This window comes from Saccopteryx bilineata, chromosome 8, assembly GCF_036850765.1.
Source record: "Saccopteryx bilineata isolate mSacBil1 chromosome 8, mSacBil1_pri_phased_curated, whole genome shotgun sequence".
Taxonomy (NCBI): Eukaryota; Metazoa; Chordata; class Mammalia; order Chiroptera; family Emballonuridae; genus Saccopteryx; species Saccopteryx bilineata.
The window spans coordinates 51,144,787-51,158,509 of NC_089497.1; the positions used below are offsets into that span (position 1 = coordinate 51,144,787).

The 13,723-nt window shown below is 40.4% G+C and overlaps 1 protein-coding gene and 1 pseudogene across 4 annotated transcripts in view; one reads left to right on the top strand and one right to left on the bottom strand.

Moving 5' to 3' along the window:
• Positions 1 to 77: 77 nt before the first annotated feature.
• The window catches only part of IQCB1 (IQ motif containing B1), a 67,606-nt gene continuing 53,960 nt past the window's right edge, over positions 78 to 13,723 (bottom strand). For 3 of the 4 annotated variants that reach the window (XM_066241820.1, XM_066241821.1, XM_066241823.1), the window contains 4 exons: positions 11,991 to 12,139; positions 6,866 to 6,997; positions 3,137 to 3,293; positions 78 to 651 (listed from right to left, as the gene is read on the bottom strand). In XM_066241820.1, the coding sequence (XP_066097917.1) occupies positions 422 to 651; positions 3,137 to 3,293; positions 6,866 to 6,997; positions 11,991 to 12,139 (668 nt within the window). In that variant the 3' untranslated portion in view covers positions 78 to 421. The remainder of the gene's footprint in view (positions 652 to 3,136; positions 3,294 to 6,865; positions 6,998 to 11,990; positions 12,140 to 13,723) is intronic. The other variant, XM_066241822.1, reaches the window with a different exon arrangement.
• LOC136312248 (large ribosomal subunit protein eL24-like) lies at positions 3,895 to 4,662 on the top strand (annotated as a pseudogene).

Consider the following 13,723-nt stretch of genomic DNA (forward strand, 5'->3'; position numbering starts at 1 on the left):
AGTATACTTCCTATAAAAATAGGAATTCTAATAATAAATATGAAAAGGTGAAGTAATTCTGACAACTTTTTCAGAACAATCGTTGAAAAAATTTATTTCAGAAACACCATTAGTTGGAAAACAGCAGAAACAAACGAGAAATACCACATTTTTATATAAACAGAATGACATGCTGAGTTGAGTTCCACAATTAAATTCACTCCAATTTTTGTGTGGCCAGGTATGGAGGTGTGGGGGGAAAAAAGGAAACAGAAATAAGATAGAGGTAGAAGTGAACTCTGCTTACTTCCTGTAAGTGTTGTTTGGAGGGGAACCTCTGGAAAACTGAGTTAGGATGGGTCTAGTTTACTAGCATGCCAGAAGGCAGAACCAATATAATCTCCTAAAATACAGAATTTGTACAATTTCTCAGGGTACCTACTTAAGGGGGTTTGGGTCCACTAATGAATAAAGTTCCTAATTCTACACTAAGCTCATCCTTTGGGTAATCAATCTCATCTCCTGCTTCTTCCCCCAACGTTTTCCACCAGGGTGCTTGTACATGCTTCAGAGTGGTGAGATGGGCCTGCTTGGCCTTGGCTGCCACAGGTCTGGATCTACTTAGGAAGAGCTCAGGTTCTTTTTCTTCTGCTTCCTTTAGACTTGGTGCCTCTGTAGTAAACAGAAAATAAACAGGTGAGAGAAGAGTTCAATACAAACAAGTAGGAACTTGAAAACTATAGAGTTAGAATTCTGCAACAGAGACAGGGACAAGTTTCCAACTCTGAATCTATTATCATTGCTGGATTTATATGGCATGTGACTATTCACAAGTTGTAGCTGTGGCTGGCAGCAATTGCATCCACCCCCTCATTATATGTTTTTCTTTTTCTTTTTCTTTTTAGTGAGAGGAAGGGAGATAGCGAGACAGACTCCCGCATGCACTCCAACCAGGATCTACCTAGCAACCCCCATCTGGAGCTGATGTTCAAATCAATTGAGCTATCCTCAACACCTGGGCCGATGCTTGAACCAATCGAGCCACTGTCTGCAAGAGGGGAGAGAGAGAGAGAAGGTGTGGTGGAAAGGGAAGAGAAGCAGATAGTTGCTTCTTGAGTGCTCTGACCAAGGATTGAACCTGGGACATCAACACGTCAGGCCAACACTCTATCCACTGAGAAAACCAGCCAGGGCTTATATATTTAATAGAATAAGAAAAGATGTAGATTTATTTTAAAAGCATGCCCGGCATGTGGATGTCCTGGGTTTGATTCCGGTCAGGGCACATAGTAGAGGTGCCCATCTGCTTCCTCACCCCTCCCCTCTCACTTCTCTATTTCATCCTCTCCTGCAGCCATGGCTCAATTGTAGCAAGTTGGCCCCAGGCGCTGAGGATGGCTCCGCGGCCTCCGCCTCAGGCACTAAGAAGAACCCGGTTGCTGAGCAACGGAGCAATGACCCAGATGGGCAGAGCATCAACCCCTAGTGGGCTTGCTGGTGGATCCTGGTCGGGGCACATGCAGGAGTCTGTCTCTGCCTCCTCTCCTCTCACTTTATAAAAACATTTTCCCTTTAATTAAAATTAAATAAAAGGCAGGAATATTTAAAATAATAGAACTCCATCCTACAGATGAGGTTCAAATATAGCCACCTATCCCTTCAAAAATACAAAATTTGCAAGTAATGCATGAAATAGAAACCTTGGCCCTCTCTCATACACATATACTTCAAGTGTTTCAGAAACTGACTGAAACACTGTGGCTTCATGGATGGGATATCTCATTAAATGTACCAATGAGGATCAGATAAATTTATTAATTTTACAGAGGGTAGGGGGAATGACAAGTGTTAATTCAGGGTTGCTTTACTCTAGCTATTCATTGGTTGCCTATCCTATATGCCTTGCCTGGGAAAACCCAGAGTTTTAAACTAAGGACTTTGGTATTCCAGGTAGATGCTCTATTCACTGCATTACCACAGGCCAAGCCAGATGAATTTTTGTGAAAGCCCTTCATTAAAAATTATAAAATGGGCCTGACCCGGCGGTGGCACAGTGGATATAGCGTCGAACTGGGATGTGGAAGACCCCAGTTCGAGACCCCGAGGTCACCAGCTTGAGCGCGGGCTCACCTAGCTTGAGCAAAAAAGCTCGCCAGCTTGGACCCAAGGTTGCTGGCTCAAACAAGGGGTTACTCGGTCTGCTGAAGGCCCGTGGTCAAGGTACATATGAGAAAGCAATCAATGAACAACTAAGGTGTTGTAATGAAAAACTGATGATTGATGCTTCTCATCTCTCTCCGTTCCTGTCTGTCCCTATCTATCCCTCTCTCTGACTCTCTGTCCCTGAAAAAAATAAATAAATAAATAAAAATTATAAAATGGCACTGTAAACACTGTCATCATCTACTTCTAAAACATGATCAACAGCTTTGAGACTACATAATTGTTGGAGACCAAATAAGCCAACAGGGTATTTTGCAATTTGGATGTCTTGGGGACAGAGGTGTTGGGCCCAACCCCTCACCTCACCTGCCTATTTAAGTGAACAAAGAGATGTGCTTTCTGCCCACCCATGTTCTCTGGAAGAGACTGGAAGCTAGTTTCTTATTGGTGTAAAGTTAGATTGAATGGTATGGTGATAGTTGTCTTTGAGTTGCCTTGGAAACTTAATTGAATTGCTAATGGACCACATTTTCCCATGAATAAAGATGGTTGTCTTTCTGGGGAAGTCATGTTGTGGCTCAGGAACAGTAGTTACTGTTGGCAAGCCATGGCATCCTCCCAAACCCATCCAGTATGTATATATCTTTAAGTCTCTATCTTTAATTCAATTTCATACTTCTTCCTGCTCGAGACCCCGGAATAGACTCCTTGTAGCTGGTTCGCAACACATAATAGAATCTGGCTAGTAGGTCTCAGCATCTTTAAAGGTAATAACTGAGTTGGTACACATGAATGATAGCAAGGCTGGAGGTAGTCAGTAAGGAGGTTATAAGATCTGCATCATTTGCAACATTGTTTTGGTATGATCTAGTAGAGATTTCTGAGGACAGGAGATGGACTAAAAGACCATTCAGTGGTGTTTTCCTTCTGATTTTGGATGTCACAAAATCTTGCATAGGTTACTTTTAGGAAACAAAAATGATCGAGCACATACTCATTAACTGTTCAATGTTGGTGCTGATCTGAGCCTGCAGAGCCTCTCTGTGCTGCTGGGCTCTATCTTCTAGGGCTCTGCCCATGAAGTAGTGTTGTAGTCGTTCTTGTGCTTGGGAATGGAGCTCCCTGCTGGTCACAGCTGACATCTGAGAGCTCTGGGAACAGAGGGAAGAAAACATTGTCACAAAAAGGACATATATACCAAAGTATGCTTCACCCAACCACTTAGTAGAGGTTACAGAATACTTAGCTGTCTCTCATCTTATTAACTGAGTGTTATGACTGATATCTACCTTCTACTCTTGTGCAAGCATTTAAAAAGACTCTTAAAAGCAGCTTTAGATGCAACTACAGGTGGGGAAGTTTCTTTTGGGATGCTCCCACTTCCTCAGACAGTGTGATATTCTGGGAGAATAGACAGGATTGAGAAATCTTAGTAAAGATTATAAACGGTTTGATAAAGACACTGGCCTGGGAAAGTAACAAGGCCAACCCTTTTGTTCTGGATCCCACCTGATAAGACTATCTTACTTATCCCTACTCCCAAACTTATCTAAGTCATATGTTATAACTGTTTTTGATTTCATAGAACAAGGGACAAAAATCAGCCAAAGAACCATATTCTTTTGGCTAGTAAGCTACTTTAAGGAAAACTTAATTAGTTTGGAGAAGAATAAAATAATGTTAACTTTAAAGCTGATAAAATGATCCTTTCCTTCTCTTCACCATCATTCCTTCTTCCCGGCAGCTGTAACCATGAAGGTCGAGCTGTGTATTTCAGTGGCTACAAGATCTACCCCGGACACGGGAGGTGCTACACCAGGACCAAAGGGAAGGTTTTCAAATTTCTAAAAGCAAAATGTGAGTTGGCATTCCTTTCCAAGAGGAATACCTGACAGAAAAACTGGACTGTCCTCTACAGAAGAAAGCACAAAAAGGGACAGATGGCAGAAATTCAAAAGAAAAGAATCTGCCAAGCAATCAAATTCCAGAATGCTATCACTAGTGCATCTCTTGCTGACATAATAGCCAAGAGGAATCAGAAACCTGAAGTTAGGAAAGCTCAATGAGAACAAGCTATCAGGGCTGCCAAGGAAGCAAAAAAGTCTAGGCAAATGTCTAAAAAGACTGCAATGGCTACTGCTAAGGCTCCCACAAAGGCAGCACCTAAGTCAGGGGTTGGGAATCTTTTTGGCTGAGAGAACCATGAACACCACATATTTTAAAATGTAATTCTGTGAGAGCCATAAAACAACCCGTGTACGTTATGCATTATCCAATAAAAATTTGGTGTTGTCCCGGAGGACAGCTGTGATTGGCTTCCAGCCACCTGCAACCATGAACATGAGAATGTTTTATATTTTTAACGTTATTATTTTTTTATTAAAGATTTGTCTGCAAGCCAGATGCAGCCATCAAGAGTCACATCTGGCTCGCAAGCCATAGGTTCCCGACCCCTGACCTAAGTGAAAGATTGTGAAGCCTGTGAATGTTTCTGCTCCCTGTGTTAGTGGAAAACAGTAAGTTGGCAGATCAGATTTTTAAATAAAGGCCTGACTAGAAATCAATCAATCAATCAATCAATCCGACAAAACTTCCAACACCATAAAAATTCCAATTCCTGGATCTTGGATGCAGCTCTGCCCCAGCTAACACCTTACTGTTCAGCCATGGAATTTTAAACAGATACACTAGAATACAACTAGAGAAGCACTTCCTTTTCAAACAGGAGTATGCAACAGAATCACACTTAGTGCATTCAAAAAAAGACACTAACAACCTAAACATAAGAGCTAAAACTATATAAAACTCTTAGAAAAGGTGGAAGAAAACATCACAACATTAGATTTTGCACTGATTTCTTGGATATGATACTGAAGACACAGGCTACAAAAGTAAAAATAGACAAACTAGACTGTACCAAAATTAAAAAATTTTGTGCACCAAAAGATACTATCAATAGAGTAGAAAGAAAGCACAAAGAATGAGATAATATTTGCAAATCATATCTGATAAGAGATTAATATCCAAAATATACTGCTCACAAAAATTAGGGGATGTAGGCCCTGGCTGGTTGGCTCAGTGGTAGAGTGTTGGCCTGGTGTGCGGAGGTCTGGGTTCGATTCCCGGCCAGGGCACACAGGAGAAGCGCCCATCTGCTTCTCCACCCCTCCCCCTCTCCTTCCTCTCGGTCTCTCTCTTCCCCTCCCGCAGCTGAGGCTCCATTGGAGCAAAGATGGTCCGGGTGCTGGGGATGGCTCCTTGGCCTCTGCCCCAGGCGCTAGAGTGGATCTGGTCGCAACAGAGCGACGCCCTGGAGGGGCAGAGCATCGCCCCCTGGTGGGCGTGCTGGGTGGATCCCGGTCAGGCACATGCGGGAGTCTGTCTGACTGTCTCTCCCCATTTCCAGCTTCAGAAAAATACAAAAAAATAAAATAAAAAAATTAGGGGATGTGGCTCTGGCCGGTTGGCTCAGTGGTAGAGCGTGGGCCTGGCATGCGGGAGTCCCGGGTTCGGTTCCCGGCCAGGGCACACAGGAGAAGCGCCCATCTGCTTCTCCCCCCCCTCCCCCCTCCTTCCTCTCTGTCTCTCTCTTCTCCTCCCGCAGCCAAGGCTCCACTGGAGCAAAGTTGGCCCCGGCACTGAGGATGGCTCTGTGGCCTCTGCCTCAGACACTAGAATGGCTCTGGTTGCAACAGAGCAATGCCCCAGATGGGCAGAGCATCGCCCCCTGGTGGGCATGCCGGGTGGATCCCAGTCAGGCGCATGTGGGAGTCTGTCAGACTGCCTCCCCACTTCCAAATGCAGGAAGATACCCCCCCCAAAAAATTAGGGGATATTTTATTGCTTCATAGTCATTTTCGAAATATCCTCTAATTTTTGTGAGCAGTATATTTAGAGAACTTCTAAAAACCAACAAAAAAACTACCTGATTAAAAAAAACCTCTAAAACACCTGAATAAACATTTCTTCAACTAAAATATAAAATTGGCCAATAAACACATGAAAAGATCCTCAAACCCTGACCAGTTGGCTCAGGGGTAGAGCGTCAACCTGGTGTGTGGAGGTCCCAGGTTTGATTCCTGGTCAGGGCACACAGGAGAGGTGCCCATCTGCTTCTCCACCCCTTCCCCTCTCCTTCCTCTCTATCTCTCTCTTCCCCTCCCGCAGCCAAGGCTCCACTGGAGCAAAGTTGGCCCAGGCACTGAGGAAGGCTCCATGGCCTCCACCTCAGGTGCTAAAGTGGATCTGGCTGCAACGGAGCAACGCCCCAGATGGGCAGAGCATCGCTTCCTAGTGGGCATGCCAGGTGGATCCCAGTGGGTGCATGCAGGAGTCTGACTGACTCCCTGCTTCTAACCGGAAAAATACAAAAAAAAACCAAAATCAAATAAAATAAGATGCTCAAAATCACTAATTATTAGGGAAATATAAATCAAAATTATAATACCACTTCATCTATTATGACGTGAAAATAACGAATCTTGGTGAGGATGTGGAAACAGTCTTACTGAGACATTATGGAAAATAACTGACTTGAAGCAAAGTTTTCTGCTATACTACTACTGACTATACCTGTACACCTCTATGGCCCATGTTCATTAACTCTGTGGTAAAGCAACTGCATTACCTTAGACCACCAATATATATATACATATACATGAGACACTGTTTTGTTGTGAATATCATGTACTAAAATAACGTAACCGCATACAAGGCTACATACTGGATGTCTTCTGACATAGTCATCCACTTGTTGCTTCAGTTCAACTCTACGTGCATCAGTAAGTTCTCTGAGTCCTTGCCAAGGAGCAAATAATTTCTTTTTCTTATGGCACTTTGCCAGGAATTTAAGAGTCTACAAAGAAAAAAAAAATTGAGATTTTTCTTTCCCTCATAGAATTATTTTCTTCCTACAGCAATGTATGGTAGCAACAGCAGTATAATAGCTGTTAACTAAGTGCATATGAGGAGGACGTGGGGCTGTGACATGGTGAAATGACTTTAATTACATTCTTCTGTAGTGTTTTAATATTTTACAAGGATATATTCATGAATTATTTGTATAGTAAGCAACAAATAGAAAAAAATAGGTTCTAGTCTCAGTTCTAGTCCCTTATAAAGTGTACAATTTGGGGCAAGTCACTTATTTCTATAGGACAGAAAACTGACCTAATTCTACTTATCCTACAGGATTGTAAAGATAAAAAAGACAATCTAAAAGTAAAAGTTTTAAATTATAAATGAATGTTCTTCCCATGTCCTTTAGAATGGACTTCTAATAGAAAATCTTGTTAATATAAGGAAAGATTTGGAGACAAATTTGAAATTATTCTGCCCAATTTATTTTCACTTTTCTCCCTTTGTAGTTTTTATTTTCACTGAAGTTCGTACTGGTTAAGGCAGCAATTATCAACCTTTTTTTATTTCATGGCACACATAAACTAATTACTAAAATTCTGCAGCACTCTAAAAAGTAGACTATATTTTTTGCTGATCTGACAAAAAACCCTTTTAAAAAAATTTTTTTTCCTTTGATTTGAGAGAGAAAGGGAAAGAGAAGAAGAGGGAAAGGGAGAGAGGGGAGAGGGAAGCATCAACTCGTTCTACTTAGCTATTCCATTTGTTGTGCACTCATTGGTTGCTTCTCATATGTGCCCTGACCAGGGACTGAACCTGAGACCTGCGCGTGCTGGGGGTACGCTCTATCCACTGAACAACCAGGCCAGGTCCAAAAATAGATATACTTTTGATTCACACATACAGGATGGCTATTGTTTTACTAGCTGTTGTTATTTTTTTACTTGACAATTTAAGGATAAAGAGGTCAGTGCCCCTAACTAAATAGTCAGGTATGCACATTTTAAAAATTCTTGTGGCATACCAGTGTGCCATGGCATACTGGTTTAAAATCACTAGTTTAGGGCAAAGGCTGGCAAATTATGGTCCATAGGCTAAGTTGAGCTTGTTGCCTATTTTTAAATGGCTTACGGATTAAGAAATTTTTTTACATTTGATATGGTTGTACTAAGTTTAAAAAGAAAATATTTTGGCCTGACCAGGCAGTGTTGCAGTGGATAGAGTTGGCCTGAGACGCAGAGGACTCAGGTTTGAAACTCTGAAGTTGTCGGTTTGAGTATGGGCTCATTCAGCTTGAGCATGGGGCTGCTGGCTTGAGCAAGGGGTCACTAGCTTGGCTGGAGCCTCCTGGTCAAGGCACATATGAGAAGGTAATCAATGAACAACTAAGGTGCTGCAACAAAGAATTGATGCTTCTCATCTCTCTCCCTTCTTGTCTGTCCCTCTCTCTCTCACACACTAAAAAACAAAAACAAAATATGATTACTGAACTGGGTGGTATCATTGGGGTACCTTATTGTGAGTATACTTATGACTCTTCCTTTGGGCTGTTCAGATTTCCCAAAGAAAACACATTCAATCTACAATGTGCAGGATATAAGCCTGCTTTACAGCACTGAGAGCTGAGACAAAAAAAAATGGCTGGAGGCCTTCACATTTGGTATATAAAATTTCCCTAATACCACTGTTTTCTAGTACAGTATTCAAGTCTTCAATTGTACTTGCCTTGCCCTGTTGTAAGATCCTCTCCTGCTATTCTTCCTTTTCCTTGATTTTTCTTCCTTGCTTCCTCTATCTCCTACTTTTAGTACCATCTTAGGCTTATGATGCTATGTTGGGAATTTCAGAGAATTGTTCCAAAACAGAGGAATCACTGCGTTTAGATCAGAAATGTCCACCTTTACTTTTTTGCTGTCTCCTTTCCTCATTCTTTGTCATTTCAGAACTTTCTGAAATTGTATTTATCTTCTAATTTTTATTTATTTTCTTCACTGCCAATGGTTTGTTTCACTAAGTGCTTTTGTGATGGGCTGTGATGGGTATGTGCAAAGACACTATAGAACTTTTCTGCTATAATCAAGTAGCAACAATTAGCCATAATTCTGGCTCTAGAAACCAAATACCAGCAACCATTACCTTCCTTCTAAGCTTAAGCAACAAGAAGGCAAGAAAAGAAAATCCTGGAGCATTAAAAGGGAAAAGGTAGCTAACTTCAAATTGAATTACATTATACTGCTACAGAGAACTCCAACTTATCTATGTAAGTAAGAATGTTTAATTTGAAATTAGCAAGTTTACATAGGGTTTTCTTGATTTTTAGCTACCTAAAAAACAATGTCTCTGCTTTTGCACAAGGTGATGGATAAAAAGGAAGTACACGTGCCCTGGCCAGATGGCTCAGTGGTAGAGCGTCAGCCTGGCGTGCAGGAGTCCCAGGTTCGATTCCCAGCCAGGGCACACAGGAGAGGCGCCCATCTGCTTCTCCACCCCTCCCCCTCTCCTTCCTCTCTGTCTCTCTCTTCCCCTCCAGCAGCCAAGGCTCCATTGGAGCAGAGTTGGCCCAGGTGCTGAGGATGGCTCTGTGGCCTCTGCCTCAAGCGCTAGAATGGCTCTGGTTGCAACAGAGAGGTGCCCCAGATGGGCAGAGCATCGCCCCCTGGTGGGCATGCCGGGTGGATCCCGGTCCGGCACATGCGGAAGTCTGTCTGACTGCCTCCGTTTCCAACTTCAGAAAAATACAAAAAAAAAAAAAAAACCCCAAAAAAGGAAGTACACAAACAACAGTTCTAGCCTTTGTCTGTGAAGGACACTAAAATAACCAGTTCCTTCTGAGGACCCAGTCCAATGAAATGATAATCCTACTTTTTTCTATGAAACTGACCAATGATTATTTCCCTTTCTTACCAAGGTCAATTGCAGAGGCAACAGAAATAAAGGGTGGGGCAAAAGTAGGTTTACAGTTGTAGATACATAAAACAGAATTTATTTTTATATTATATATTAATTATTCTATTAGTTTTCCATATAGGCAACTGTAAACCTACTTTTATCTCACCCTGTATAATGCAAGTCACATATGTAATTTTAAATTATATAGTATATTGAAAAAAGATGTGTGAAAGTAATATTTTACATAGTTATATAAACATTATTACTCAATATAAGTATAATATCAGCATTTTTACATGAAAATATAAAAAATGATTGAGATATTTTATACTTTCTTTTTTCCATAGTGAGTCTTCAAAATATAGCGGGTATTTTTACACTTATAACACATTTCATTTTGGACTAGCTATATGTAAATACTCACTAGCTACATGTGGTTAGTGGCTACTGTATTGGACAATACAAGTCCAATTAGTGTACGTCTTAGAAATTGATGGTTCAAAAATGTGGCAAATGTGTCCTTTACTAATTATTGCCCCGTCCTGATTTTCTCTACTACTTTCCTTTTTCTTCCCTGTCTGGACTGTTATTTTTCTTTCTCTTTTCCCTCTTTGAAAGTAATCCTCTTCTTTCCTTCTTTATTTGACTAGCTTTGCTTTGGCCTCACTGTTATTTTTGGTAGTGAGCTCCAAAGACTATAAAAATGACCGTGACCTTCCCATTTTGATCTTACTTCAATGGAGATCCATATTCTTTTTTGGGTATATATAGAAGGCAGACTTGACATACTTTTTTTTCCCACTTATGCCAAAGGAAAGTGTGAAAGCCAAAAGAACTTTGCCTTTACGGCCCTCAGGTATTCTCCTATAACAACCCCTGCTCTTCTGTTTAAAGGAATGGTAGACAAACTCGAGTATCTCACTTTAGGAGAGAGGACCCTTTTACAAAGTGTTGGGCTTATCTAAATCAGGCAAAGTAGTGAGTCTACATAATAAAGACTCAGTTGATTTTCTGACAGGGAACAGTTTAAAAAGGAGGTTGCCATGAGGTAAAAATATTAGAAAGGACTCAAGGATTCCTCTAAAGGAGATGTCTCTAACACGTGACAGCCATGGGTTAATCCTTAGATGGTCTTATTTAGCAGAGAGTAAATATCAAATGTGGGTGTGATTCAGTGGTTGGTGCAGGACTGTTTGATGCAGGTATAGCCTGAGATTAAGAGACTGAGGAAGAAGTTGACAGACATCTCTTCCTATTTTCCCAGAACTTACTCTATTCTTTTTTATGAATGATTTAAAATAATCTTTGTAAAAGGTTAATCAGATAATTCAGCAAAGAGACTGTTCAAAATGTACCACTATGAAAAATCAAAAGTGACCAAACAATAAGACCTGAAATAGTAAATGATTTCATAATATATGTACTATGAAAGTTAACCATGTATAAGAACAAGATATCAGGAAAACTTGCCATGAAATGAAATAAACTCGTGTTGTGCTTTCCCAAGGCAAAAATTTATATATAACCATGCTCTAGATAAACCCCAGGAAAATAATCATTTAAGAACACCTTTCTATAACTCATAAATTATAGTGATCTAGTCATACCTAATCATTATCTACACATTAAAAATATCAAATGTGACATACTGCATTTACATAGAATTTTGCAATTTACAAAACACTTTCCCAATAAATTAGGTCATCTGATCCAAATAACAACTGAATGAAAATGGTAGGGTAGACATCCATTCATGCATCAAACATGTGCTGAGAGCTGACAACAATAAATATGATTTAGTTCCTTATCCTGGAGATGCTCACAGTCCAACTAAGAAAATAAAAGAATAAACACTGCAGTATGGTATATGTATACAAGGGTCTATGCAATTCTAAGGACTGGATGTCTAAATTAGTTTGGCAAGTCCAAAGAAGGTTTCTACTTTATAGAAGAGAAACTAAGGCTCAGATTACTGAGTCACTTAGGTTACTCAGTCACTAAGTGACCTGACCAAGATTACACATCAGGTAAATAGCAAAGTCAGGTTTGAACCCATTTTTTGCCTCCTAATCCAAGTACTCTTTTTCCTACATCAGACTCACAGCTCTCTGAAGTATGACAGCTGCTTTATACTCCATGAGAGATGGCTTCTGTTGGTGAAAATTTTTCCTTTCCCTGTATCCTCTCCAATGTTTCTGGATAATCAATGCTGATTTCTCTTCTAGTTCCCGGTTATGTTTTTCCACCTGACCTAAAAGGAGAACAGACACTGTTACAACCTACTCACCTTTATGCTTTCTCAAATTCTGGAATCAAAACAATGATAGTAACAAAAACCTTACAGTTCTTTGTTTAATTTTTTCCCCATTTCTATTGTTTTCCAATAGTTCTAATTTTCAGAAACAAAGAGCTCCAAAGGTTTTTTCAGATTTCAGATTGTACAAATTCTTTAGAGAAAAGACTCATGTTTTGTCACAGAAAAGAATAAGGGGCTAAAAACTCAATAGCAAGAGCACTTAGAAAAAAGAATCACAAGTACATACTTGTAAATGACTTGTGAAAGTCATTTAGTACCATGAGAGAGAAGGGAAAAACACACGTAAATGTTATCTATTGTGTGCTTTTAAATTTCTCATTTTACTTTCTGGGAGCTGGTCCACATATGGCCTAGGGTTCGCAGTATGTACTGATGGAGTAAGGCCGTCAAAGGTAATAATAAAAAGGGATATATCTGAGAGATGACAGTACAAAAAATTTGATAGGATTTACAGACCAACTGAGGGTGGCAATAAGGGAGGAAATGAATGCTAGGTAGGATGTCTCACAGATGAGAAACTGAGTAGACTATTGGTGCCATTACCTGAGACTGGGAATATAGAGAGAAGAATTAGAGGGGAGAGATAAGGACTAGACTCAGGGATATATGTGGATAACTAAGTAAAGTTATCAAACAGGCAGCTGGCTACAGAGCTATGCTGTCCAATATAGTCAACAGTCAACACTAGCCACAGATAGCTACTTAAGTTTAAATAAAGTAAAGTTAAAGATTCAGGTCCTCAAGTGCACTAGTCACAATTCAAATAATTAACAGCTCCTCTGGTCAGTGGCTAAATGTTAGACACTGCATATACAGAACATCTCTCATCTTGTAGAAAGTTCTGTTGGGTTAGAGCTTAGAAGAGAGGTGGAGGATGGAGAAAAGATTTCAGAGTGCTCAGCACTCGGTAGTCGAAGCTTCAGTTATGGATGGGATAACTTAGGAAGAACAACACGAGAATAATGGGGTGGAGCCAAACACTGAGAAACATTTAGATTTATGGAAAGGAAGATAAATAAGAAACTAGTGAAGGACACTGGCAATCAGTAGGAAGAGAAGAGGGAGAACAAAACAGAACCTTGAAACCAGTCAGATCTCTCTGACTACACTTTTTTTTTTAATTGATTGATTTTAGAGACATAGATAGGGAGGGGAAGAGAGAGAATAAATTCATTTGTTGTTCCAGTTAGTTGTGCCTTCATTGGTCACTTCTTGTATATGACCTGAATGGGGACTGAACCCACGACCTTGGTGTTTTGGGAAGACACTCTGACTAAACTAACCGGCCAGAGCCTCTCAGACTACACTTCAATATGAATTCCAGCTTAGTGTGTCAATGACAAGAAGGGGGTCACAAGGGTTACACTGGAGTATGAGTACAGTTCTAATGGCAGAATGGTGATATTCTAACTCCTTCAGTTCAAGGGATTCTCTATGTCACTGACAACTAACTTTAAGAATGTGTTTACCTATTTCACTACTTTATCTGAAAGATAAGAATAGAAAAATTGGTAGAGC